The 26,158-nt window shown below is 40.8% G+C and overlaps 1 protein-coding gene across 1 annotated transcript in view; it reads left to right on the top strand.

The window, feature by feature from the left end:
• Window positions 1-25,510, top strand: part of Pop1 (POP1 homolog, ribonuclease P/MRP subunit) — a 35,639-nt gene extending 10,129 nt beyond the window's left edge. The window contains exons 5-16 of the mRNA XM_042672995.1: window positions 3-251; window positions 2,687-2,774; window positions 3,767-3,954; window positions 5,442-5,698; window positions 5,820-5,913; window positions 8,467-8,578; window positions 9,661-9,780; window positions 14,651-14,766; window positions 16,136-16,327; window positions 18,229-18,383; window positions 23,115-23,468; window positions 24,357-25,510. Coding sequence (XP_042528929.1) covers window positions 3-251; window positions 2,687-2,774; window positions 3,767-3,954; window positions 5,442-5,698; window positions 5,820-5,913; window positions 8,467-8,578; window positions 9,661-9,780; window positions 14,651-14,766; window positions 16,136-16,327; window positions 18,229-18,383; window positions 23,115-23,468; window positions 24,357-24,999 — 2,568 coding nt within the window. The 3' untranslated portion in view covers window positions 25,000-25,510. The remainder of the gene's footprint in view (window positions 1-2; window positions 252-2,686; window positions 2,775-3,766; window positions 3,955-5,441; window positions 5,699-5,819; window positions 5,914-8,466; window positions 8,579-9,660; window positions 9,781-14,650; window positions 14,767-16,135; window positions 16,328-18,228; window positions 18,384-23,114; window positions 23,469-24,356) is intronic.
• The last annotated feature ends 648 nt before the right edge of the window (window positions 25,511-26,158 follow it).

Here is a 26,158-nt window from a genome sequence, read left to right as displayed (position 1 = left end):
AGGCAGAGAAGGCTGTACATCAGAAAAAAGAACACTCAAAAAACAAAAGTCATAAAGCTCGAAGATGTCACCTAAACCGGACACTGGAGTTTAACCGTAGACAAAAGAAGAACAGATGGCTAGAAACTCATATCTGGCATGCCAAGCGCTTTCACATGGTGAAGAAATGGGGCTACTGCCTGGGAGAGAGGCCGACAGTGAAGAGCCACCGGGCCTGCTACCGAGCCATGACAAACCTTTGCCTCCTTCAGGTATACCCTATCAAATAGACTTTTTAAATTTTAATTGTTATTTCTTTTTGGGTCCGGTTGTGGGGCCTGAACTCTGGGCCTGGGCGCGGTCCCTCAGCTCTTCAGCTCAAGGCTAGTGCTCTACCACTTGAGCCACAGCGCCACTTCCAGCTTTTTTCTTTTTGCTTATGTGGTGCTGAGGAATCGAACCCAGGGCCTTGAGCATGCAAGGCAAGCGCTCTACCACTGAGCCACCTTCCCAGCCCTGTTTTTATTTTTGTTTAGCCTCTTTCCAATGCTAATTTTTTTTGGAGGGGTTTGAACATTTGTTTACAAGGTTTTAGCTAATGTAACTGTTTTTAAAATAAACCCCTCCAAAAAAGTCATTTACTAATATCTGAAGTAGCACATACATATTACCCTCCCCCCAAAAGGAAGCTATAGTCAGTTAAACTATTAATGCAGATAACTGAAAAATATCCCAAGAAGGAAATATTTGCAGCATTCCATAGGAAATATAAAACATGTATTCATAGGAGCTTGATCTTGTATTACTGCCTACATCAGTACTATCAGAAGTGGTGACATCAGGCTTGGAAATCCAGTATCAATTTTTAGAATAGTTCTTGGTTTGCCATCGTTCTATCTTTGAGGTTATCCATCTTAAAAACAACAACTGAACAGAGCTGTTCAGGGTGAAGAGTCTGTATGACAGGAAGTGTCAATTTGCAATGGGCTCTGGGTACTTCTGGAGCCTGGGAACAGGAGAGGTCCTTCCTCATGGCCATTTACCTAATTGAAGCTTGTGATGGTGCCACATTAGAGTGTTGGTGTGTTGTTTTATAGTCCCAAGTGAGTGGGTTACATAGTTGTTGTGCTGTGATTAAGTGGGTAGTTAGTATTATTTTCATCTTTCAGGTGGAGACAGGTCCAGAGAGGTTAGGTAGTTTACCTGTGAGTGTACAACACAGCCAGTGAGTGGTGAAGTTCAACTTTGAGCCAGGTCATCTGACTCCAGACAATTGTTCTCTGCTGTTACGCAGTTGTACAAATCTGGGTGAGATTCATCTGACCACTGTTAACTGAGAGTGAGTTTATTGGTAGGAAGATTTTTCTGTGCTAGTGTTGGCAATGATTGATCTGACTTTGTCAGAGTCACAGTACGATTTTTTTCTTAATTTCAGTTGTCCAATTTACTGAAAGTGATCAAAGGTGTGGTGGCAGAGTCTGCTTTGGGAATCAGTGAGCCTGACTTGAATGCTGGTTTTACTTGGTTATATGGTTTTGGAGAGTAACTATCTCTGTGCCTTGTTGGTGCTTACCTGCAAAATAAGGGAATCGTAGTGTTGGTTTGTCAGGTTGTTGAGAGTGCTGTTAACTCACTGGTTCAACATTGGCTTCCCTAACTCAGTCCTGTCTCTTCCTCTTAACATTGGTAAAGTCTTAACTTTCTCTCTTTCTTGTACGTTGCTCAGCCACAGGTGTATATTATGATCCGGATGGGGTAAATTACTTGTAACATCGTGCCTCAGGGCTCAGTGGTTCCTAATCCCTTAATCTTGATGACTTCTGTTAGGACCAAAGTGAGCAATCTTACCAATAATGTAGAATTTATTAGAGTCTTGCTTTTTTTTAAAATTTTTTTTTTTGTGAACATACTGTACAGAGGGGTTACAATTACACGGGCAAGGTACATTTCTTATCAAGCATTGCAGCCTCCTCCTTTGTTTACCCTTCACATCCCTTCCCAGCTCTGCCCAAGCCGCCCCGCCCCCCCACCCCACACCAAAGTTGTAAAGTTCATTTTCGTTCGACATGACAACTTATACTTCTCATTGTTGCAACGGGTCCACCTGTATCCTTAAACGACGTGTTTTTCCCCATCTCCTCCACAAATTATACCGACATCAAATATAGTGAAAGCAGGGGTTATACTGTGGGGGAGGGACATACAAAGCAACAAAGAAATAATCTTATAAATGCATTAGAAACAAATGCATGAAAGAAAAATACCTTTAAATACATATCTAAGGGTTCATTTTCCTAACATCATATTATCTGACCTTTTCTGCTTGTAGAATCTTGCTTTTTTTACTCTGGTTTCTTACCTTAGGTGGGTTTTGGGAATGGTTATCTTTATTGAGAAGAAGCAGTTTTTTCTGCCCTATTTTGAACTTGCTTATAATCTGGATAAAATATAGCTTTGCTGAACCGTAGAATCCTGTAATGTATATCTTCAAGGGAGATTCATTTTTATTTAAATCAGATAGGTTTTAAAAAGATATGCAAATGTAATAAGAATGTCTAGGTTTTCAATTTTGATTTTTCGAAAAGGTCGCTTTGATAATTTGTTCTGGGTTTTAGATTTCTACAGGTTTCTTGATATGGCTTTTGGCTTCTTATCAGTTTTGCCCCATACAGATTCTAAGGAGTTTAATTGTGTTTCCTCTATGCAGGATTTATCCTACTACTGTTGTCTGGAGTTGAAGGGCAAAGAGGAAGAAATACTGAAGGCACTTTCTCAGATGTGTAGCATAGATACAGGTAATCTTGCCATCAATCTGAGTCCTGTTTTTAGCCTTTATGTATTTATTCACTTTACAAATAAGGGTCTATTAGAAACATTTTGGAATTAAATGTATATAAATATGTGTATATATATATATATATATATATGTAAGCATATAAATATACTTATTATGTTTGTTCCCAATAAGTAATGGGGAATAATATCTTATTCAAGGTAATAATCATATCTTATTTAAGGTAAAATGGGTGGCATTTAAATTTTTTATAACATTGTGAAGAATAAAAATGACAGAACCATTATTCTGCTGGAATGAACTTAAGCAGGAAATATCTCAAAACCCTTGGTAAGTCATCCATTTAGTAAATCCCTTTTTCTTTTTTGTGCCAATCCTGGGGCTTGAACATGGGGCCTAGGCATTATCCCTGAGCTTTTGCTCAAGGCTAAAACTTACCACTTGAGCCACAGCTCTACTTACAGCTTTGTCCCTCCCCTTCCAGTCCTATATCGTCATCATCCCCCCTCCAATCCCCTCAGTTAATTGAGATAAGAGTCTCATGTAAGACAGTTGCTGATGATTCATGCCTGTAACCTAGCTACTAGGAGGCTAAGAGCTGAGGATCACCATCTGAAGTCAGCTTGGGCAGGAAAAGTTTGTGAGACTCTTTTTCTTCAATTAACCACAAAAAGCTGGAAGTGGAACTGTGGCTCAAGTGGTAGAGCAATAGCTTTGAGCAAAAGAGCTCAGGGACAGTGCCCAGGCCAAGTTCCAGCACTGTGATCCTCAAATCTCAGCCGCCTGTGTAGCTAGGATTACAGGTGTAAGCCACGGGCTCCTAGCCATTTAGTTAATCTTTCTTGAGCACTAATTGTGTGCCAGGCTTTCCTCTAAGCTATGATAAAAACCAACAGTTCATCCCTCATGGAGACCACAATAAATAGTACTGTGACTGTCAGGAAATAATACTGAGGTCTCAGCATTTGGATCATGTTGTTGTGTTTGTGTCAGGATTGACATTTGCTGCAGTTCACTGCTTGTCTGGAAGGCGCCAAGGGAGCCTCATGCTTTACCGTGCAAATAAATACCCTGGAGGAATGCTCGGGCCTGTTACATTTATTTGGAATTCTGTGAGGGTCCCTGGTGATCTGTGTGAGAGCAGGCAGCTCTGGATCTGGCTTCATCCAACTCTTAAACAGGTATAATCTCTTTGATTCTGTCTCCATCTTTCTGTAAAATCCTTAATGACTACTGAAAATCAGTGTCATAGGACTTTCAAGGAGATAAAACTTTGGCTGATAGTTGGATGTTAGAATATAGAGGGGAAAGTTGTGTGTATATTGAATGAAGCAAGTTAAGAATTTCAATTTTTTTAGACTTTTATTTAAAATATCTAATTAACAAAGAAGATATATTCAAGGTATACAATGTGATGATTTGTTATAGATGTATATTATGTAATGATCACTATATCAAATCAATTAACACATGCATTACCTCATACATAATTAGATCTCCAGACCTCTTCCATCTTGTTGAAGGAGGCAAATTTTTTTTTTTGGCCAGTCCTTGAACTCAAGGCCTGAGTGCTATCTTTGAGCCTGTTTGTGCTCAAGGCAGGTGCTCTACCACTTGAGCCACAGCACCACTTCTGGCTTTTTCTGAGTAGTTTATTGGAGATAAGAGTCTCACGGTCTTTCCTACCCGTGCTGGCTTCAAACTATGATCCTCAGATCTGAGCCTCCTACATCACTAGCTATGATTACAGGTGTGAGCCACCAGCACCTGGCTGAAGGAGGCAAATCTTATCTTCTGGTTTTTAAGTCATAAGCAAAAGTAGAACCAAAGCTTATTAAGAATAATGAGCTTAAATTGTTTGGGCTAATGCTTCCATCATGCCCTGATTCATTCACAGATGCCCAGCTATACGTGATAGTCCATTTTCATAATGAGAAGCTATTTTCAGTAATTCTGGTGATTTTTCCTTCTGCATTTACCTAGCTTCTCTTTTGTAGCATTTGTACGGCTTTTCTATTGCAGACTGTAAATTTTTTTTCCCTATTTTAAACTTTGAAAAAATATTGGTCATGTTTTTGTAATATTTGACATTTACTTTATTATCTTTTTGTTTCAAGTGTTGTGCTGTATTTGGAAATAAAAAAAAAACAACAAAAAAACTTTGGCAGTTGAACTCAGGACCTTGCACTTAGTTTGCTGATTAGGCACTTTACCCAAGCCTTCAGCCCCTTTCCCATTAGGTTATTTTCAAATAGGGTCTTTTATGGCACCCACCTATAAAAACTTTTTTATTATGGCAAATTTGGCTTGATTCGTGAATGGATAAAAATATGAATTTCTAGCCGGGCACTGGTGGCTCACGTCTGTAATCCTAGCTACTCAGGAGGCTGAGATCTGAGGATCGAGGTTCAAAGCCAGCCCAGGCAGAAAAGACCTTGAGACTGCTGTCTCCAATAAACCACTAGAAAACTGGAAGTGGCGCTGTAGCTCAAGCGGTAGATCGCTTGCCTTGAGCTGAAGAGCTGAGGAACAGTGTCCAGGCCCAGAGTTTAAGCCCCACACCACCACCACCAACAACAAAAAAGTGAATGTCTAAAGGAAGCCAGCAAAATTGCAATACTGCATTTAAATTCAGAAATTTAAAGTAAATGTTTAAATGTATCCTTAGGATATATTAGAGGAGATAAAAACAGTGTGCCTGTGTTCAGAACCCATCCAATCAAATATCTGCATCCCTGACCCACTTCTAACACCATCCCTCGAGAAAAGCCAATCTGAACTGGCTGATAAGAAAAGTGGCAAGAAAAGAAAAAGGAAAGATGATGAAGAAAATTTGAAATCAATTAAAAAAATTATTGGTGATGGAACTAGAGATCCCTGCCAACCATGTTCTTGGATCTCTCCAGCCACTGGCATCATAATCAGGTATGAGTTGAATCCACTGTGAACCTACTGAATGTTTTCAATGGAGATTCACTCCATTTTTGCCTGTGACACAGACATATATGAGGGACATTCCCATTTTGTGATCTTTTTTCTCTTTCAGTGATTTGACGATGGAGATGAACAGATTCCGGCTGATTGGTCCCCTTTCTCACTCCATCCTAACTGAGGCTCTCAAAGCTGCTTCTGTACACACTGTAAGACTAAATGGGACTGCCATGTTTTATTTTAGGCATTTTTTTCTTCATCTTATATATAATTTGATAACGTGTTGAATCATGGCTTTTAAGTGCTTATATCCCACTTACTACCATTGATTGATTGATTGATTGTCATTTCTGGACCTTGAACTCTGGGGCTGGGCTCTGACCTTGAGCATCTTTGCCTGAATGTGAGTGCTCTACCACTTGGGATGCAGCATCATTTCCAACTTTTTTGAGTAGTTTATTGGAGATGAGAGTCTCACGTAGTTTCCTGCCCAGGTTGGGTTCAAACCATAATCCTCAGATCTCAGCCTCACTGGGGCCTGGCTTATTTTTATCTTTTATTTCTAGAAGACCAAGTCTGGGTTGTTTTCTAATTTGCACAACCTGTTGTTGCAGTTGTGTCTTGTGTAAGGGTTTTAATCTCTTCCTCATGGGTGGGAAGTGAGGTATCCCTAAAATTCCTGAGTTGGATGCTAGCTTTTGAGTGTTTGACTTGTGAGATGTCTATTTCTGTGATTCCCCCCAAAAGGTTAATAGCAGCAGCATGTCTAGCTCTGAACTTGTTATAGAATGCTCTGCAAGTATGACCATCCCACGCCTTCCAGTGTGTTTAGTCACAGCCATATGAAATGTGACTGGAGTGACTGACTGAATTTGTACCTTTATTTAATTTTCACGTAGAATTAAACTCAGGCAGCTCTTTGTGGCTTTTTGGCTGCTGTGTTGGACTGTGCAGTTCTAGAGCATGCAGACTAGATTCAGAATCCTCCCAGCTGGGTTCAGATCCTGCTCATTTGACTGTTCTACAGAAGTTAACTTCTCAGTGCTGTGCCCACAGATTTCATGTGGCTGTATAAGCTAATGGAGCTTTGAACTTTTAGAAGAATGAGGCTTTAAAAAGCAGAAACAAGCTGGGCGCCCGTGGCTCACAGCTGTAATTCTAGCTACCCAGGAGGCTGAGATCTGAGGATCACAGTTTAAAGCCTGCCAGGGTAGGAAAAACCCATTAGACTCTTTATCTCCAATTAACCACCAGAAAACAGGAAGTGGCTCTTCCTGTGGTAGAGCACTTGGCTTGAGTTGACGAGCTCAGGGACAGCACCCAGGCCCAGAGTTCAAGCCCTGTGACTGACCAAAACAAAAACAGAAAGGCAGAAACAACTTTTGGCTGTCGTTGCCTCGCAGTTGTCTCTGGCCTACATTATTGAAGCAGCTGCAGGAATTCTCTCCTTTATTCTTTCTCTCCAGTCATCTCCATGCAGGAGGCAGAGTGATCTTTTTAACAAATTTCTCATTTCTTTTTTCTCGCGCTAGGAATGGAACCTTGGGCCTTGTTCATGCTAGGCAAGCTCTCTGCCACTGAGCTATATCCTGAGCCCCGTTTTCCACTTTTTGCTGCTTTCTCAGTGTTTGTAATACCTTCTCCTATTTAAGATAAAACATGGCGCCTTCCGTGGACCTGTGTCATCACAGGTTCCCTCACCTCTGCAGTTGCATCTCTCCACATCCCTGCACTGTGGCCTTTCAGGTTCTAGCTGATCTCACTCACTTCTTGAAGCCTCCGCCAGCACTTCTGTACCTGTTTCCTGCCTGTGAACATTCTGTCCCCTCCTCCTGCAGCTAGATCTTCATTGTTCAAGTTGCAGTGTGTCTCATTCCATCTCTCTCACCTCCCTCTGCCATCCTTTCTTGGTCTTCAAGTTCAGTTTTGTCCCTGCTCTTCTTTTCATAAGCATTTTCATATTTCCTCAGTTTATGTGTACAGCTTTGTCTATTTTTATGCCATATCCAGCTCTCACTGGACTGAGTGTTTCATGGTGACAAGGGCATGGCTGGTCCCTTGTTCTGTCTGTGCCCAGTGCTCATAGCAGCTGGCATGGATGAGGTGCTGCATGGTAGCTAGTAAGCTGTGGAGCCAACACTTGAATCTTTTTGCAAGTTTGGTTCTAGAGCTGCGGTCTGTGAGGTGAGCAGCATCTGTCTTCCAAATTTGTAGGAACTCAGCTCATATCATGTTGTGTATCAGTTTTCCTGCATGGACTCATTACTTAAAATGCTCTTTGAAACGTTGCTCTATTTCTAGTATTGTCTACAGATGTAAGTGAGGTGCTATGCATAGTTATATATCCTTTATCCAAAGGTTTCTTTGACAGGTACTGGCTTGATTGTCCTTTGGTAAGGAACGTTTTATTGGTTAAATTAGAGGTGCTGAAGACGGCGACAGTGGGAGATGATCAAGGCTCTCTTACCGAAATGAGTGTGTGAGAGAGATGAAGTGTGAAGTAGCTTAATTAGTCTCTGAGAATTAGTCTCTCTAGTATATGAACTCTTGAAGTAAGTGTAAGTCTGTGTTCCTGTGTCTAATTAGAAGAGTATGTAGTCTGATAGTAATTACTTTATGAAAATTGTAGCAACTTGCCTACTACTCATAAAACAACCTTTCTCACATTCAGGAACAAAAGGACTGAGGCTGGTCTTATGTCCCAGACATAATTATTAGTCTGATATATATTTCTCTGCTGAGGGGGAGATGTTGTTTTTCAGGAGGAAGAGGACACAGGGAAGACACCCCACAGCTGGTGGGTAGACACCTGTAAGAACCCTGATAGCGTTTCCCTTCATCGAAGACAAGAAGCTGTGTTTGAATTATTAGGAGGTATAAAGATGGAATGTTGGGGCTGGGAATGTGGCTCAGTGGTAGAGTGCTTGCTTAGCATGTATGAAGCCCTGGGTTTGATTCCTCAGTACCACATAAAGAGAAAAAGCCAGAAGTGGTGCTGTGTGGCTCAAGTGGTAGAGTGCTAACCTTGAGCCAAAGAAGCTAAAGGACAATGCTTAAGCCCTGAGTTCAAGCCCAAGACTAGTTAAAAAAAAAAAAAAGAAAAAGAAAAAGAAAAAAAAAGATGGAATGCTGGGCTGTACTGGGGAGGAAGGGAAAAATGTTCAAGCAAGTTAAGAGAGGGTTTAGCATTGGGCCTCTGGTAAGTGCTGTTCACTTTCAGTCTTGCTGCTAACTAAGATGTAGCAAGAGAAGTCAGTAAGAGAGAGTTGCTTGAAGTTAGTGAATAAAGTGTTATATTCCTGCTTTTTAGGAAACAAGACAGCAGTGAGTTAGTATTCTAAAACCCTGGCATTCTCACATTAGACAAATGCATGTCAGATATTGACCTGAAATTAATGCTTAGGATCCATGTTACAGGCTATACTTAACAACTCTTGGTAGTTATCACTGACAGAAGTGTGTGTATTCATATTGTAAAATAGCCTTTTGTATTCAGGTCCTCATGCGTGCTCAGCTTGCTTGCTTGCTTTGCTTGATTGGCAACAGCCAATCAAGCCCAGCTCTTTGCTAGTTATTTTGGAGATTGAATCTTGCAGATTTTTGCCTGGGCTGGCTTTAAACACTGATCAATCCTCAGATTGATCCTCTCAGTAGCTAGGATTATAGGAATGAGCCACCAGTACCCAGCTAAAAGGCCTTTGTTATGTCAGTTTAGTATTTTTTGCAAGAAATTTCACTTCTTGAATAATATAAAATATCAACAAGAAAGAAAGGGAAGTATATTTTGAGGTCCTGAGTTCAAACCTTACTTAGTAACACACACACACACACACACACACACACAGCTCAAGAAAAGTTTATTTCAAAATCTAAAAGATTTAAAAAACCCAGCAAACTTGTTTGCATTGTGAATAGCTTTCTATAAGCTTGTTGTTTGCTCACTTGTTGTGTTACAGGGGTAACATCACCAGCAGAAATTCCTGCAGGTACTATTCTGGGCCTGACGGTGGGGGATCCTCGAATAAACTTGCCTCAAAAGTGGTCCAAAGCTTTGTCCAATCCAGAAAAATGCCAAGGTAAAGTGTAACTACCGTGGTTTTTCGTACTATGCTGAGCACTGCAGACCTCCCTACTACTTCTGTAGTAACTTCATCTGGAAAATCAGGGGAGGGGTCTTAATGTACTCCTTAATGGGGTGATTGGATCAAAGGGCCTGGTGTGTGTGGGGGCATCTTTTAGTTGCAAACCATGTTGCTAGAGCCTTGTTTATTTTATTTTATTTTTTTCTGAGTTCTCTTATTTTTTAGTATGTAGTAGAGCCTGTCTGTCTGCATATTGGGTTCTTGAAAATGCCTGGTGTTTCAGAATTTTAATTGTGAGGAAGGGATATGCACCCGCAGCTGGTCTTGTGCTCAGTGGAAGCCTCTGTCTGACCATACAGATGATCCAGGTTCGAATCCTGGCAAGGCCATCCCAGGTGCTGAAGTATTGAATGTCTTGTTTTTGACTGAGTGGAAAGTCCTGAGAGAGCTGTTTGCTTTGGAGAGATGAGGGGGTGGTGAGACTAGCCAAAATTTTAGTCTGATTTGAGAATTGTAGTAATCATGATAATGTCTTATTTTACTTACTGTCACTTAAACACATGAATTAGAAGAGTAATTAAAATTAGCTTGTGAATTTTGGAAGGAAAAAAATACAGGTACATGCTACAATTTCAGAACTTTTAAAAACTCTACGTACAGTTAGATAGCTTATTTTGGGGGTACCAAACCCTGTCAGACTTCACATGGAAGGCAGATGGATGAAAGGAGTTTGAAGATGACAGGTAAGTTACTTAATTGTGGAGCTTAAGCCTTTAATCAAGTAGTTGCTGCCTCTTTATTTGCTACTTTAAAGCCAGTGTGATCTAGTGCAGCCATAAATGTTACAGTGTGCACTATGCTATTAAAGGCGGCTGTCACAATCACCTTAATGCTATAAACTCGACTCTCTTGTTATTGCACATCCTTTTTAAAAAAAGAGGAAATTCCATATTGAATCCTTTTTAAGTCTTTACCTTCATCTGAGTCAGTTCAAGAAAAATATGTCTTTCTTGAAACACATGATTTAATTTCCACTCTAAAAGTTTACCCTCTTTTTAGTCATTGTATTTTTCATTAAAATGTATTTTACAATGGACACTGGTGGCTCATGCTTGTAATCTTAGCTACTCAGGAGACTGAGATCTGAGGGTCATGGTTCAAAGCCAGCCAGGGCAGGCAAGTCTGTGAGAATATTATCTCCAGTTAACCACCAGAAAACCAGAAGTGAAACTGTGCTTCAAAGTGGTAAGAGTAGCTGGGAGCTGGTGGCTCATGCCTATAATCCTAGCTACTCAGGAGGCTGAGATCTGAGGATCTCGGTTCAAAGCCAGCCTGGGCAGGAACATCCATGAGACTCTTACCTCCAATAAACCACTAGAAAACCGGAAGTGGTGCTGTGGCTCAAGCAGTAGGGCGCTCACCTTGAGCTAAAGAGTGCAGGGACAGCACCCAGGCCCAGAGTTCAAGCCCCACAACTGACAAAAAATAACAAAAAAACAAAGTGGTAAGATTGCTAACCTTCAACAAAAGAGCTCAGGGACAGCAACTAGGCACCCAGCTCCAAGGCCCATGACTGACCAAAAACAAAACAAAATAAAACTATATACATACATACATACATACATATATATATATATATATATGTAAAGTGCTGTAATTTCTTTGACATTATGTTTTATTTGGTATAGAAGCTACATAAAGAAGTAAACTTTTTAAGGAATTATTAAATTAATAATATAAAATTAATATCTCATTTAGGAAGAAGTCAAAATGCAAGGAAAAAGTCTAGTTTGGTAGACTATGTTAATTAAATGGTTAATCTTTGGGAAAATTTCAATGTCAGGATATGTATAATTTTCTGGTATAGTTTCTGTGTGTCCATATCTGACATCATTCTCTGCTTATTTTGACTTCTAACAAAACAAATCAGTTCTAGTGCTACTTAAAACATAAAGAAGTGTTTGCCTGCTTTGGTGCACATTCTTTTTCTGTATGTATATATGTATTTATGTGTGTGTGTACTGGGGATTATATATATATATGTACACATATATTTGTGTGTACACACACATATTTATCTGAAAGTGAAAGAAAAGAAAAGAACAGCTGTGATAGAAAGTAGCAGAAACCTTGTTGCTGGAGAGAGGAGACTAAAATGTAGTTCCAGATTGCAGGGATTTTAAAAGAGAAGATAGGGGCTGGGAAGGTGGCTCAGTGGTAGAGCGCTTGCCTTGCATGCATGAGGCCCTGGGTTTGATTCCTTAGCACCACATAAGCAAAAAGAAAAAAGCCGGAAGTGGCGCTGTGGCTCAAGTGGTAGAGTGCTAGCCTTGAGCTGAAGAGCTGAGGGACAGCGCCCAGGCCCAGAGTTCAGGCCCCACGACCGGACCCAAAAAAAATAAATAAGTAAAAGAGAAGATAGCTGAAGAACTTGAAGCGATAATGTATTCTGGGATGCTTTGAAAGAGTTCACTCAATCATTTAGTGCTTAAGTTGGAATTAATTATTCATAATGTATTTGCAAATCTTTTCACTATGTAACTGGTTTTCTGAGTAAGATTTAAAAATTCGAATTGGGTTGTGGGCGTAGCGTGGTGCTAGTGTGATTGCCCAGAACGCATGGGCCCTGAGGTTGAGTCCCAGCATTGCAAAAACAAAACAAGCCAAAAAAGTCTCCAAACTAAATCTGTACTGTACTCTCTGATGCTTTACTTGCTGCCCTTAACACTTGCTGGTTTGTTTTGATTTGAATATTTCTTTCCTTCTTTATTTTTTTTTTTTTTGGTCAGTCATGGGGCCTGAACTCTGGGCCTGGGCACTATCCCTGAGCATTTCAGCTCAAGGCTAGCGCTCTACCACTTGAGCCACAGCGCCACTTCTGGCTTTTTCTGCTTACATGGTACTGAGGAATCGAACCCAGGGCCTCATGCATGCAAGGCAAGCCACTATACCACTGAGCCACCTTCCCAGCCTGTGATTTGATTATTTCAATTAGTCCTTGTCAGCCTGAGAGGAATTTGCTGTACTGTTGAACATGAGGGCCAACAGGGTAACACAATGGAAATATACATCTCAGCATGTATGAGGGCCTGAGTTCAATCCCTAGCATCAGAAGAAAAGCAAGGGGAAGGAGAAGTTAATGTGGAGGGAGAGAAAAGGTGAGAGGGAGAGAAAAAGAAAATACTGAACTTATAATACTCTATAGGCTTATTTCCTCTCATCTTTGTCTTTAAAATACTCTGGCTATATGACTTTTGCATGCTCCCTAAGCATGACGACTCCAGTTACTGTTAGAAGGCTGGGTGAGAGATCATTTCCACCCTTTTCCAGTTCTTACAGGTACTTTTAGAGTGTAGAGCTACAGTTGCCTTTTAGTAATGGTCATTTTGTCATAACTCCTTTGTTTCTGCTTTTGAGTAGGAAAAAAAAAAAAAACCTATGCTAGAGTTATCTGGTCTGCATATTTATAAAATAGAATGACTTTGAAAAGTACATCTTTCTCCCCTGCCAAATCTCTGCAACCCCTGATCTTTTCACTGTCTTTATATTTTGCCTTTTCCAGAATGTCATGTTGGAATCATATAGTACACAGCCTTTTCATTTTGGCTTCTTTTTCTTATTAATATGCATTTATGGTTCTTCTGTGTCTTTTCATGCATTGATAGCTCATTTTTTTCTTAGCACTCTGTAGCAATAGTTAGTATTCTATCATTTAGAATATTTGAAGAGGAAGTGGCGCTGTGGCTCAAGCAGTAGAGCTGAAGAGGACAGGGACAGTGCCCAAGCCCAGAGTTCAAGCCCCACAACCGACCAAAAAAAAAAAATTTGAAGTTAAGTTAGTGCTTCTTTTTTTCTTTTTCTTTTTCCTGTGCCTTTATACCCTCAATACAAGTCATCTCTTGTCTGCATCTCAGGCTGAACAATACCTCATTTCTGTCCCTCTAGTCTGTGGCAGGGCTCCACAGGAAAGCATTCTGGGTAGAACAGGATTGTTAGGAATGGAGCTTAATTTTCATAGACAGGCAGAACTTTTGAAGCATGTAGCTTTGACACTGGAGACCCTATGGGTTAGAGTCTGTTTGAAGAAGAGCAATGTACTGAAGCATTTGCTGTTTATGAGCCACTTTTTTCTCAGATCTGTTCACCAATTTAATTTTCTCCACCTTTGTTCTTACCGAATTTTGTTACACTGTGGCCTGGTCACTTCCAACTTATTACTATTTTTCCAGCCATCAGATCTATCCAGGTATGTGCTTTTAAGTGACATTTATGTGTTGGCATTGTGGAATCATAGCCAAAACTTATGAATTGTACTTTTAAAAATTCTTTAACAAAATTAGATTTTGAAGATTTTTCCCCCAGTGATTAAATGAGTGCAACTAGGAAGTGTTTTATATTAATATTTAAATATAGATGTTTTTCACTGAAAATGGTCTTTCCCCTTCTCCAATAGCATACTTTTAGTATGGTGTAGGTTTCACAGAGAATCATCACAAAGGAATGAAGATGTATGTTTACAGCAAGGAATAACAATTTCACTAAAAATAGGTCATCAGAAATTAGCTAAGGGGAAGAAGAAGATGATTATGTTAAAAAGTGGAATTAAGCAGTTGTTTAGAGCAACTTAATATTGTGATATTTACATCTTAGACATGAAGTAACTAGCAAAGGGAATTTTTTTTTAGCAGCCTGTGCTATTCCATGGACTGTGAGAGGAACTGTAAGAGTAATCTAATCAAGTAACTCCTTCTGTATAATATATATGTAAAATACAGTTTTTTGTCATGAAAAATCTACTTTAACGTAGGAAATGGCTACAGTTGATGAAAGGATGTGGTTTGAAGGCTGTTTTTTTTCCTCTTAGATAATGAGAAGGTTAGACAGCTGCTTCTGGAGGGTGTGCCTGTGGAATGTGCCCATAGCTTTATCTGGAACCAGGATATCTGTAAGAGTGCCACAGAGAATAAAATCTCCGATCAGGTAACTGTAGTAGTGTAATGCTTACTACTACAATCATGAATGCCAGGTGAAAGTCGTCATTCTAGAGATGCTAAAAGTGATTTTATACTTTATAAAGTGCCATAGACTTTATTTACAAGCAGCTTACTGATTCTGTAATCCATACTGTAGTTTTGTTTTGTTTTTGGGAAGAGAGATTTTTAGAAAAAATACAAAGTGATAAACTCATGACTGAAATGTTTTTCTTCCTAATATTTTCCATAAGTAGTCTTTTTTTTTGTTCTGTTTTTTATTTAAATGCTGGTTCTGGGGCTTAAACTCAGGACCTGGGCACTGTCCCTGAGCTATTTTGCTCAAGGCTAGTGCTCTACCACTTGAGCCGCAGCTCCACTTCTGTTTTTCTGGTGGTTAATTGGAGATTAGAGTCTCACAGACTTTACTGCTGGGGCTAGTTTGAATCATGATTCTCAGATCATGGCCTCCTGAGTAGCTAGGATTATAGGAATGAGCCACCAGTGCCCTGCCTATTCTGTTTTGGTTTGTTTTTAATTTAAATTTCACAATGATTAGCTCCCATGATCCTGGCATTGTACTAGATGCCGGGATAGAAGAGTAGGATATGGCTAAGTACAAGGTCCTCAGGAAGCCTAAGGAAGGAAGACTGAGCCCAAACTTAAGAGACTAAGGGTGACTTCCTAGATGGAGGAGCTGGTATTTGAAATTGCTCTCGAATGAGAGTCAGGACTTTTAATTTAAAAGCCACTATTATAAAAAAGCAACTTCTACACTTTTTTGTTTTTTTAAAATGTTAATGTTGACTATAACCATATGCCTCTCATAGCTGGGCTGACAGATGCATGCCCCAATGCCCAGCTATTTTTGTTGTTGTTGAGATGAGAGTCTTAACTTACTTCTGGCTGGCCTTGAACCAGATCCTTCTGTGTACCTGGGATTACGTTTTAAACCACTATCCTTGTTCACACACATACAAAAATTAATTAAAAATAGACTTTGGGACAGGGAGAAAGTACAGTATCATTCTGTAACTTTGTATCTGTTATATTCTAGCCCAAATTTAGCAAGTTGAAGATAATTGGACGTTTTCTATCGAAATTCTTACGTAGAGAAGTTTTTTTTTTTTTTTTTTTTTTTAATTTACAAAAGGAATACTCTGTACTTAAAATGGCTCACATTTATTCAGAACCCTTTTTTTTGGGCAGTGCTGAGTTCGAACTCAGGGCCTTGTGCCTACTTGGCACGTACTTTGCCTCCTGAGCTTATACTCGCAGCCTAAGAATATTTACCTTTTTAAAACTAAAGAGAAGAGAGAGACCCAGTAGGATCTCCTAGTACTGGATTGCTTGTCTTGAATTATTTTCTTCCACTTTAGGATTTAAACCGGATGAGAAGTGAGTTGCTGGTACCTGGGTCACAGCTTGTTTTAGGTCCCCATGAATCCAAGATCCCTATACTTTTGATTCATCAGCCAGGAAAAGTGACGGGTGAAGACTGGCTGGGCTGGGGAAGCGGCTGGGATATCCTGCTTCCGAAGGGCTGGGGCATGGCTTTCTGGATTCCATTCGTAAGTTCCTTTTTTGATTCCAACTAAGAGTTGTTATGTTAAAACACTTTTTGTTTGTTTGTTTGTTTGCCAGTCCTGGGGCTTGAACTCAGGGCCTGGGCACTGTCCTTGAGCTCCTTTTGCTCAAGGAAAGTACTCTACCACTTGAGCCACAGTACCACTTCTGGATTTTTCTGTTTATGTGGTACTGAGGAAGTGAGCCGAGGGCTTCATGTATGCTAGGCAAGCGCTCTATCACTAAAGCCACATTTCCAGCCTAAAAACGAATTCTGGATACAGGATACTCCATACTTGTTGTCCCTAGAACCAGATTCTCATTAATAAGGCCTATGCTGAGATATTTTGAAAATTTGAGAGTTTTTCCCCTAGGCATTTTATTTTAGTTGTATTGTTATAATTATTAACACAGCAGTGGTACAAATCGACTGCATTATATCCTTATATACCTACATCATACACTCATCATACCCACCCACCCCTGTACACTTGCCCACCTTTCCTTTTAGATTCTAGTTTGGAAGTTTTAGAGGTTTCGAAGTGATTTTGTAATAGTAGCAACAAAACATTCAATTTTCAACCTTAAGAAATTGTTATAGTTTTTCTTCTTTTGTACCAGTCCTGGGGCTTGAACTCAGGGATTGAGTGTTCTCCCTGAGGTTTTGTACTGAAGGCTAGCACTCTACCACCTGAACCACAGCTTTACTTCTGGCTTTTTGGTGGTTAATTAGAGTTAAGAGTCTCACAGACTTTTCCTGCCTTGGCTGGCTTCGAACCACAATCCTCAGATCTCAGCTTCCTGACAAGAGTACAGGATGGGCTACCAGCACCCAGTAAGAAATTTGTTGTACTTTTAAAGCAGCCTTTATAAATGTATAGAATTTACTTTTCTGGCTTTAAAATGTTAATATTAACTACAATCATATGGTACTAAAAATGGCACTTAAAATTTTTTATTAAAATCTTACGTATATTTTTCTGGTTAGTTTAAATATTACTTTAATGCTAGATATCATAAACAGCATTTTAGGCTATTAGATTCATGCAAGTGATATCTTTGTAGCAATTATGCCTAGTGTGAGGGGCATTTAGTTAATCATTTAGAAGTGGGAAGATTTTAATTTTTTTTATTATACTATGTTTGAAGCAGATGATAGTCATATAATGAATGCCTGTGTGCCCTTCAGCTTAAGAGAGATTGGGTTCACTGGTAGTGTTCTAGTGCCTCTTTCCAGTCCTATCTTCCTCCTTTCTAAAAGTGCATATTTTATAACTGAATTAAATATTCATACTCCACAGTACATTGGACATGGGACAGCTTTGTGTGTGTGTGTGTATGTGAGTCCTGGAGTTTGAACTCAGGGCCTGGGTTCTATCCCTGAGCTTTTATGCTCAGGATTGTACTCTATCACTTGAGCCACAACTCTATTTCTAACTTTTTGATGGTTAATTGGAGATAAGAATCTCATGGATTTTCTTGCCCAGACTGGTTTCAAACCATGATCCTCAGATCATGGCCTTCTGAGTAGCTAGGATTACAGGTATGAGCCATTGGCACCCAGCTGGACATCTTTTTAAGCTATATAGCAAACTGTATGCATGCTTTTGCAACTTGGTGTGTTCGCTTGGTAAACTCTTGATTGTTGAAGCTCCATTTAATTCACATTTATATTGTATGGTAATTACATATATTCATATATATATGTGTGTGTGTATATAACAGCACATATACACACATAGATATTATAATGTATACAGTAGTACTACTGTTCCTCTGTATTTATTCATTCTCTTTTGATGAGCAATTTGATTGTTTCCCATTTTTCTCATAGAGACAGTTAAGCAGTGTCACTTATAAGTTGGTAAATGACAGTTAAGTTAGGAAATTTGGACATTTCTTTCAGATCTATCGAGGTGCCAGAGTTGGAGGGCTGAAAGAGGCCATGGTGCATTCACAGTATAAAAGTTTGCCTAACATCCCAGGAGATTTTCCAGACTGCCCTGCTGGCGTTCTGCATGCTGAAGAGCAAGCTAAGAGTTTTCTTGAAAAATACAAAAGGTGAAATTGCTTTCTCTGCCTGGCATCTTAGGGGGTAGAAGAGGTGCCAGTTCATGTAGACTGGCAGTGTGGGGATGGCTTGGGGGACTGAGTGTATAATGTGGAGCTTTTGTGGACTTTCCCTTGAGCTGCATTACCAAGAAGTTCCTAAGAACATGTTACCTGGACAGGAGATATTTGGCTTGTTTAGGCATGCCCAGGTTATAGCATTTTCTCTTGGCTATTTGCTGACTTTGATAGTGGACCGAAAACTGAAAAGTGGACATGCATTTCAGAAACCTAGATGTTCACTACTAACCCCTTCCCCATCTCATGGGGAACTTCTTATCTAAGTAGTACATACTTATAAAATGTAGACTGGCCACTGTTAGTTCATGTCTGTAATCCCAGCTACTCAGGAGGTTGAGATCTTGAGGATCACAGTTTGAAGCCAATCTGATCAGGGAAGTATGTGAGACTCTTACCTTCAATTAACAACAAAAAGCTGGAAATGGAGCTATAGCTCAAGTGGTAGAAGCCTTGAGTACAAAAGCTCAGGGACAGGACCAGGTCCAGAGTTCAAGCCCCAGGAGTGACCAAAAAGGCAAAAAAGTAATGAAACTCTGGTAATAGGTAAAGTACGTTCTATACTGGTATAATCCTGCCATCGGCGAGATAAGCACTGTGTTTGTATTTTAGCATCTATTTATCCAGACATTTTTCTTTTTGTCTTTCATTGGAGAGGAAAGGGTGAGGGCCCTTCCCTCCTTTCTATGTGAATGTTAAGAACTTCCCTTACATTGCTGGCTCCTAGAAGCACAGACACTGTTCTCTATTGTGGCATCTACAGTGTCCAGCCAGTGCTCTGTGCAGTAGGCCTTGATAATTTTCATTGCTTTCTGCTGAACCAGAGAATAATCGAATGTTGCAGTTCCTTAACTGTGGGCTCCACAAAGGCTGAATTGTGTCTTTTTGTTGGCTGCTGAAACCAGACAGGCACAATGTCTGGCTTCCCAACCATTAGCTGAATGATAGATACTCGATGGAGTGTATACATGGTGATGCATTCCTGGATTGTCACCTTGCTAGCTTCCCCCCCCCAAAAAAAAAACAGGGTCTTACTATATAGCCCAGGCTGGCCCCAAACTCTTGATCCTTTGCCTCAGCCTCCTCAATGCTGGTATTACAGATATGCATTACAACATCTGGCTTTTTTTTTTTTTTTTTTTGGGTCCGGTCGTGGGGCCTGAACTCTGGGCCTGGGCACTGTCCCTCAGCTCTTCAGCTCAAGGCAAGCGCTCTACCACTTGAGCCACAGTGCCACATCTGGCCTTTTCTGCTTATGTGGTGCTGAGGAATCGAACCCAGGACCTCACGTATGGGAGGCAAGCACTCTTACCACTGAGCCACCTTCCTAGCCCCAGGACAGCAGTCCTTTACTATATGTTCATATTGACAGTCAAGTCCTTTTGTGTTTGCTGAATAACTGATGATAGTACTTATTTCCTTACTGGGCTTTTGTGTTTTTATTTTTCTTTCTTTCTTTTTTTTTTAAACTCAGGGCCTAGGTGCTGTCCTTGAGGTTTTGTTTTGTTTTTTTTTTTTCCTTAAGGCAAAAAAGAGAGTGTTTTACCTCTTGAGCCATGACTCCACTTGAGGCTTTTTAGTGGTTAATTGGAGATAAAGAGTCTCATGAGCTTTCCTACTAGTCTGGCTCCAAACCATGATTCTCAGATCTCAGCCTCCTGAGTAGCTAGGATTATAGGTGTGAGCCACCAGTGCCCAGCTATTTAGACTTTATAATGTATGCATAGTTATCATAGTTACAAGTTTTTTTAAAAAAATAAACTAATTTGGAACCTGCCCCTTTCATTTAACAATGCATTGAGGCTAATTTCCCACATCAATAAATAGGACTCAAAACTGCATGTTAGTGCCCTTCTTTGGTCCAGAGCCAAATGCTAAACGGTTCAGGTTTTGTGGACCATGTTTCGGTGACAACTCAGCCCTGCCACTGTGGCATGAGACAGTCACTGATGTCCTAGAAACAAGTGAAGGTGGCCGTCTTCTAATTGCAGTATTTATGGATACTCAAATTTGCATTTCATGAAATTTCCATGTGTCATGAAATATTATTCTTATGCTCTTTTCAACCATTTAAAAATATAAAAATCATTCTTAGCTTTACAAGTTGTACTGAAATAGAACACAGGCAAGATTTGTCCTGTGAGTCATAGCTTGCCAGCTCCCAAATAGAACTCTGAGTGATTCTTTGGGATTTGTAGGGTGGAATTTTATCAATGGCCCTCTGGGTTATTTCTGATTTCTTGCTGTGTGCTGCTCTGAACATCTCCTTATAAATATCTCTGAATGCTTGTCTGACTTATTCATCCCTTTGTCATATATTTTACTTAGAAACGATTCTAACCTCTGGGGCTATAGCAAGGACAAGATTGACTGAGTCTCTATTCTTGGTGGAGTCATGTTTCCAGGCTGGTATGGGGCTCTCGGATCAAGTAGGGAGGCTGAAATTCAAGAGCGAAGGCCTTAAGCAGGGAAGAGGGACTGAGGTCCAGTGTCCAGGTGAAGGGGTGGTAGCTGATACACCTGGGGTCAGTTCTTCCATTTTAATAGGCTGGGAGAGACCCCTGAAGTTTGATACAAATGTAGGCAGATGTTTGATGAGAAGATGGGGAGCACTCTTGATTATATCTTCTTAGTCAACAAAGTGGTGAGGTTACAAGCTGTTTGTAAGAAGGGGAAAGGAGTTGGCAGGGTTTTTGGTTTTTTTGTTATTGCTTTTTCCTTTTTGGTTATTGTTTTCTTTTTGTTTTTGTAGTTCTGGAATTTGAATTCAGCTTTGCACTTGCTATGCATGTACTTTACCACTTGAGCCACATCTCAGTCTCTTGTGCTTTTTTTTTTTTGCTGTTGTTATTTGAATAGGGTCTCACTTTCTTGCCCAAGCCAGGCTGGACTTTGATCCTCCCATTTATGCTTCTTACTTTGCTGGGATGACAGGGGTGCACCACTGTGCCAAATTTTTTATTGGTTGAGATGAAGTCTTTTGCCCAGGTTAACCTTGATCTTCAAGCCTCCCAAGTATCTGGGATTATAGGTGTCAGCCACTATATCTGGGTTGTCAGATTTGAGGAGAGACAAATTGTAAATATTTTGAACTTCAGGTCTTGCTAGGCAGAAGCGCTACCACTTGAGCCACATCTATAGTCCAAAAGCTTTTCCTGTTTTTTGGAGAGTTTTGCTGTTTGCCTGGACCCAGCCTGGACTATGATCCTCTTTTTTCTGTTTTCAGCTTCTCCAATATATATTTTCTGAGTAGCTGGGATGACAAGTCCATGCCACCTTGCACAGTTACTGACTGTAGTGGGGCTGGGGGATCTCACTAACTTTTTGCACAAGTTGGCTTTAAACCATGATCTTCTCAATCTCTGCCTCCTGAGTAGCTGGGATTATAGGCATGAGCCACTGCACCCAGCTGATATATCTGGTTTTAAAGAAAAGGTTCTGCTGGGCACCAGTTTCTCATGCCTATAATCCTAGCTACTCAGGAGGTTGAGATCTGAGGATTATGGTTCAAAGCCAGGCTGAGCAGGAAAGTCTGTAAGACTTTTATTTCCAATAAACCAGCAGAAAACTGGAAATGGTGCTAAGGCTTAAGTGGCAGTGCACTAGCCTTGAGCTGAAGAGCACAGGGACAGTGCCCAGGCCCAGAGTTCAAGCCCCATGACCAACAAAAAGAAAAAAAAAAAAAAAGGCTCTTGCTGTTTAGTTGCTGAGTACTGCATTTAGGATTCAGTACTTAGGATGCTATGTTTCCCTTGCTCTTACCACCCTGGGCCCTTTTAATAATAGATCAGATGGTAGGTGAAAAACGGTATCTTATTGGTTTAAATATGTTCTGTTAGCTAGTTGATTTTATTTATTTCTATTTGTACCTTGCTGCTGCTTATTCTTTGGACATGTATCTGACCCTTTATTTTTGTTTCTTTTTTGCATGTGTATTGGGGTTGGAGTTGGAGACAGGCTTACTATATACGATGGAGTGTTCTACCACTGATTCCCAGTCCTGCTTGTTGAATTGTTCTTTGTACTGGAAGTTGAACTTAGGTCCTCATGCTCTTACTTGGCTTTTTCTCTCAAGACTGGCACTCCCTCACTTGAGCCACAGCTCCACTTCCAGTTTTTTGTTTGTTGCTAAATGGAGACAAGAATCTTAAGGACTTTTCTGCTGTAGATGGCTTCAAACCTTGATTCTCAGATCTCAGCTTCCTGAGTAGTTAGGATTACAGACGTGATGCCTAGCCACTGTATTGTTTTATTTTGTCAGTCATGGGGCTTGTACTTGGCCTGGGTGTTGTCCCTGAGCTTTTTCTCAAGGTGAGAGCTCTACCACTTTGCGCCACAGCTCTACTTTCAGTTTTCTGGTGGTTAATTGGAGATAAGAGTTTCATAGACTTTCCTGCCTGGGCTGGCTCTGAACCCCAATGTTCGGATCTCAGCCTAGTAACTCGGATTGTAAGTATGAGCCACCAACACCTGGATGCTTTATTGGTATTTTTTAAGACCAAAGAAAACAAGCTTGGATATGGAGATAACTATTGTTCTTTATTAAGCATTTCTTGGAAAGTTTTTTCTGTGTTTATTGCTTAAACATGTATAAGTGGCCATAATTATTTTAATTGTCCATTCTTCAGTTCAAAATGCGTTCTCTTCTTTGTTTTTTTTTATCAGACGCCCTCCTGCCAAACGTGCCAACTATGTTAAGCTTGGCACACTGGCACCTTTCCACTGTCCCTGGGAACAGTTGACTCAGGACTGGGAGTCCAAAGTCCAGGCCCGAGACACATCTCCTGTAGCTCTCAGTAGAGAGGCGGGTGATGCAAGAAGACTCGGGGAGCCGCACGCTGCCACGCCTGAGCAAGCTCCGCAGATCTCAGATGAAGCAGGCTCATCCACACGTGACCCCAGCGAGCCAGAGACCATGGACACTGAGTGTCAGGACCAGGGAGTGGGGGAAAAGGTTCCAGACCAGAGTCCTGGCGAGAACCAGACTGCTGCCATCAATAGTCAACTCTGTGTGCTTAGGTAAGTATAGGCAACTTCTGGATACATTTTGCCTTGACCAGCTCACAGGATATGAAAGTTTTATTTAGATAATAATAGTAATAATCAAATGATATAAAGTTATTACTGTTATTATTGTTGTTATTATTGCAGTGCTGGAGATTAACCCAGCACCATATTCATGCTCAGCAAGCACTCTTATCACTGAATTACACTCCACATCCTGCCTTCAACTTTTTTTCTTTTTTAGTCATGGGCCTTGAACTCAGGACCTGGGTGCTATCCCTGACCTTTTTTGCTCAAGGCTAGCATGCTCCCACTTTGAGCCATAGAAGCACTTCTGATTTTAGGTGATTAACTGGAAATAAGAATCTCACAGACTTTCCTGCCTGGACCTCAAACTTTATTTCTTAGATCTCAGCCTCCTGAGTAGCTAGGATTGGCGTGAACTAACAGTGCTCAGCTGCCTTCAACTTCTTAAACTTTAATCTTTTAGTTTCAGTATTGCAGACACATAAGAAGGAAAATACTTTTACTAAAATATATGAAGGAATCTTTTTAGTTTTTTAAAAATTATAGTTTTGATACTTGCCCACATGTAGTATGAAAAAATTAATTGTAGCAATGCCTTATCTTTTTTTTTTTTTTTTTGTCGGACCTGGGGCTTGAACTCTGGGCCTGGGCACTGCTTCTGGGGGTTTCTTTTTGCTTGAGGCTAGCATTCTACCACTTGAGCACCACTTCTGGCTTTTTTCTGTTTGTGTGGCTGAGGAATCGAACCCAGAGCTTCATGCATGCTAGGCAAGCGCTCAACCGCTAAGCCACATTCTACATCCCACCTTATCTTCTAATTGTACATTTCTTCCTTGAATAAACTATCCTAAAATGTATGTCTCTGGTTTTACATAGGAGTAGAAAATTACTGAAGCAACTGTCAGCTTGGTGTGGGCCCAGCTCTGCGAACAGCCGGGCAGCCCAGTGGGCTCCTGGCAGAAGCCAGCGAGAACTGAGTAGAGAGGCTTGCCTGTCTGTCCTGGACCTCTTCCCCAGGGCCCTGGTATGGGTCCACCTGTCCCTCCTCCAGAAAGGCAGCCCAGAGCCACACACCATGATCTGTGTCCCAGCCGAGGAAGACTTGCTTCAGCTCAGGCAGGATCGCCACTACTGTGGGCCCCAGGAGCCCAGACACAACGATCCATTCAAGAGGAAGATTGTAAAGCAAAAGGAGAAGAAGAAAATAGTGAGGAGGCAGGACGGAGGACTCGCTCCTGCCGAGGTTGTGGAGGCCCCTGTGCAGGAGGCTCTGACGTTGGGCTTGTGGTCAGGCCCCCTCCCAGGTGTGATTTCACACTGTTCCAGGGTCCTCCTTGGCTTCGTCACTCAGGGAGATTTTTCCATGGCTGTTGGCCATGGAGAAGCCCTGGGCTTTGTGAGCGTGACAGGCTTGCTAGACATGCTGTGCAGCCAGCCACCAGCCACAAGGGGCCTGGTGCTGCTCAGGCCGCCTGGCTCTCTGCAGTACCGATTTGCAAGAATTACCATCGAGGTGTGACTGGTTCACTGCTTGTGAACACTGATCAGTTGATCGATTGATGGATGGTAGCTCTGTTTGCCAAGTCACAGTGGGAGAGTCTGCCTTCCCTTCAATTTCAAAATATCATGTGTCATTCCTTAGAAATAAGAATAAAAAAGCACACTTTATGCAAATAATGAAATGTTTATACTGTTTCAATCATCTCATTTGTTTCCATCTTTCCTTGTCCTTGTAGCACCGTAAAATTGTTTGGCAGGTATAGCCAGATGCTTTTATGATCTCTTGGTTTTGCTGAACAGTATCAGAGACTCTATCATTTATTGTCCCTCTCCCTTTTTCTGTTTTAGTTAGGAATGAAGAGCTGTGGGGTCTCTTTGAAAAGCCTTATACTCGTGATAAATTGCAGTAGCTGTTTAATGACTTGATTGTTACTGAAGAGGAAATGGAACTACTTAGGTCTTTTATGGGTCGCGCTTAATTGTGTGCAGAAATCAGCAAATGAACATCCTTATGCCTTAAGGAAAGAAGATTCTCATTTCCAGGCAGCTCAGTGTATCACAAAAGTGTTGGGCCAGAATTAAAATGAGGCTTTGTGATATTATGCTCCTTTGACTTTTTTGTTGCCCAGAGTATAATCCTAGTAATTACTTAAATTCTTTTATATAAAAACTTTTAGCTTTTGTTTCTGCCAAGAATAGCTGAAAGCCATAAAGGAGCATTTATGCAAAGATGTTCTGTGAAATGTATTGCCTAGGAATAAAGCCTTTCTAGGTCAGGTTGATTTGAGATCCTCTGGCTTAATAAGCAGAGTTAAGCGTTTCTTTATGAAAGGACTTCTGGAAGCTTTCATGTGATAATGTGCATGGTGAGTGTGTAGGAAGTAGGTCATAGTGTATAGGATGTTGTAAGTCTTTGTGCTGCTGAAACTCCTTTATAAGCAGCCCTTTGTGGTTTTGGTATTTGGGACACATTTGGCAAGGGCCTTGACTGGCCCTGTGTCCAGCACTAGTGCCAACATCATCCAGGAAGTCTGGAGAGGGGCAGAGAAGAAACCTCATTCTGCCCCAGAGAAAGAGTGCGCTCATCATTGTACCTTTTCTTCAAGTGGGGAAACGCATCAATCTCTAGCAGAGTCTGAGTGGGATTACTTAGTGTAAATGTGCAGTGAGGCATTGTT

This window comes from Dipodomys spectabilis, unplaced genomic scaffold (assembly GCF_019054845.1).
Source record: "Dipodomys spectabilis isolate Male_0828 unplaced genomic scaffold, ASM1905484v1 ptg000783l, whole genome shotgun sequence".
NCBI classification, from domain to species: Eukaryota; Metazoa; Chordata; class Mammalia; order Rodentia; family Heteromyidae; genus Dipodomys; species Dipodomys spectabilis.
Note: the sequence above shows the minus strand (reverse complement) of the source record. Positions and strands in the feature narration are given on the sequence as shown.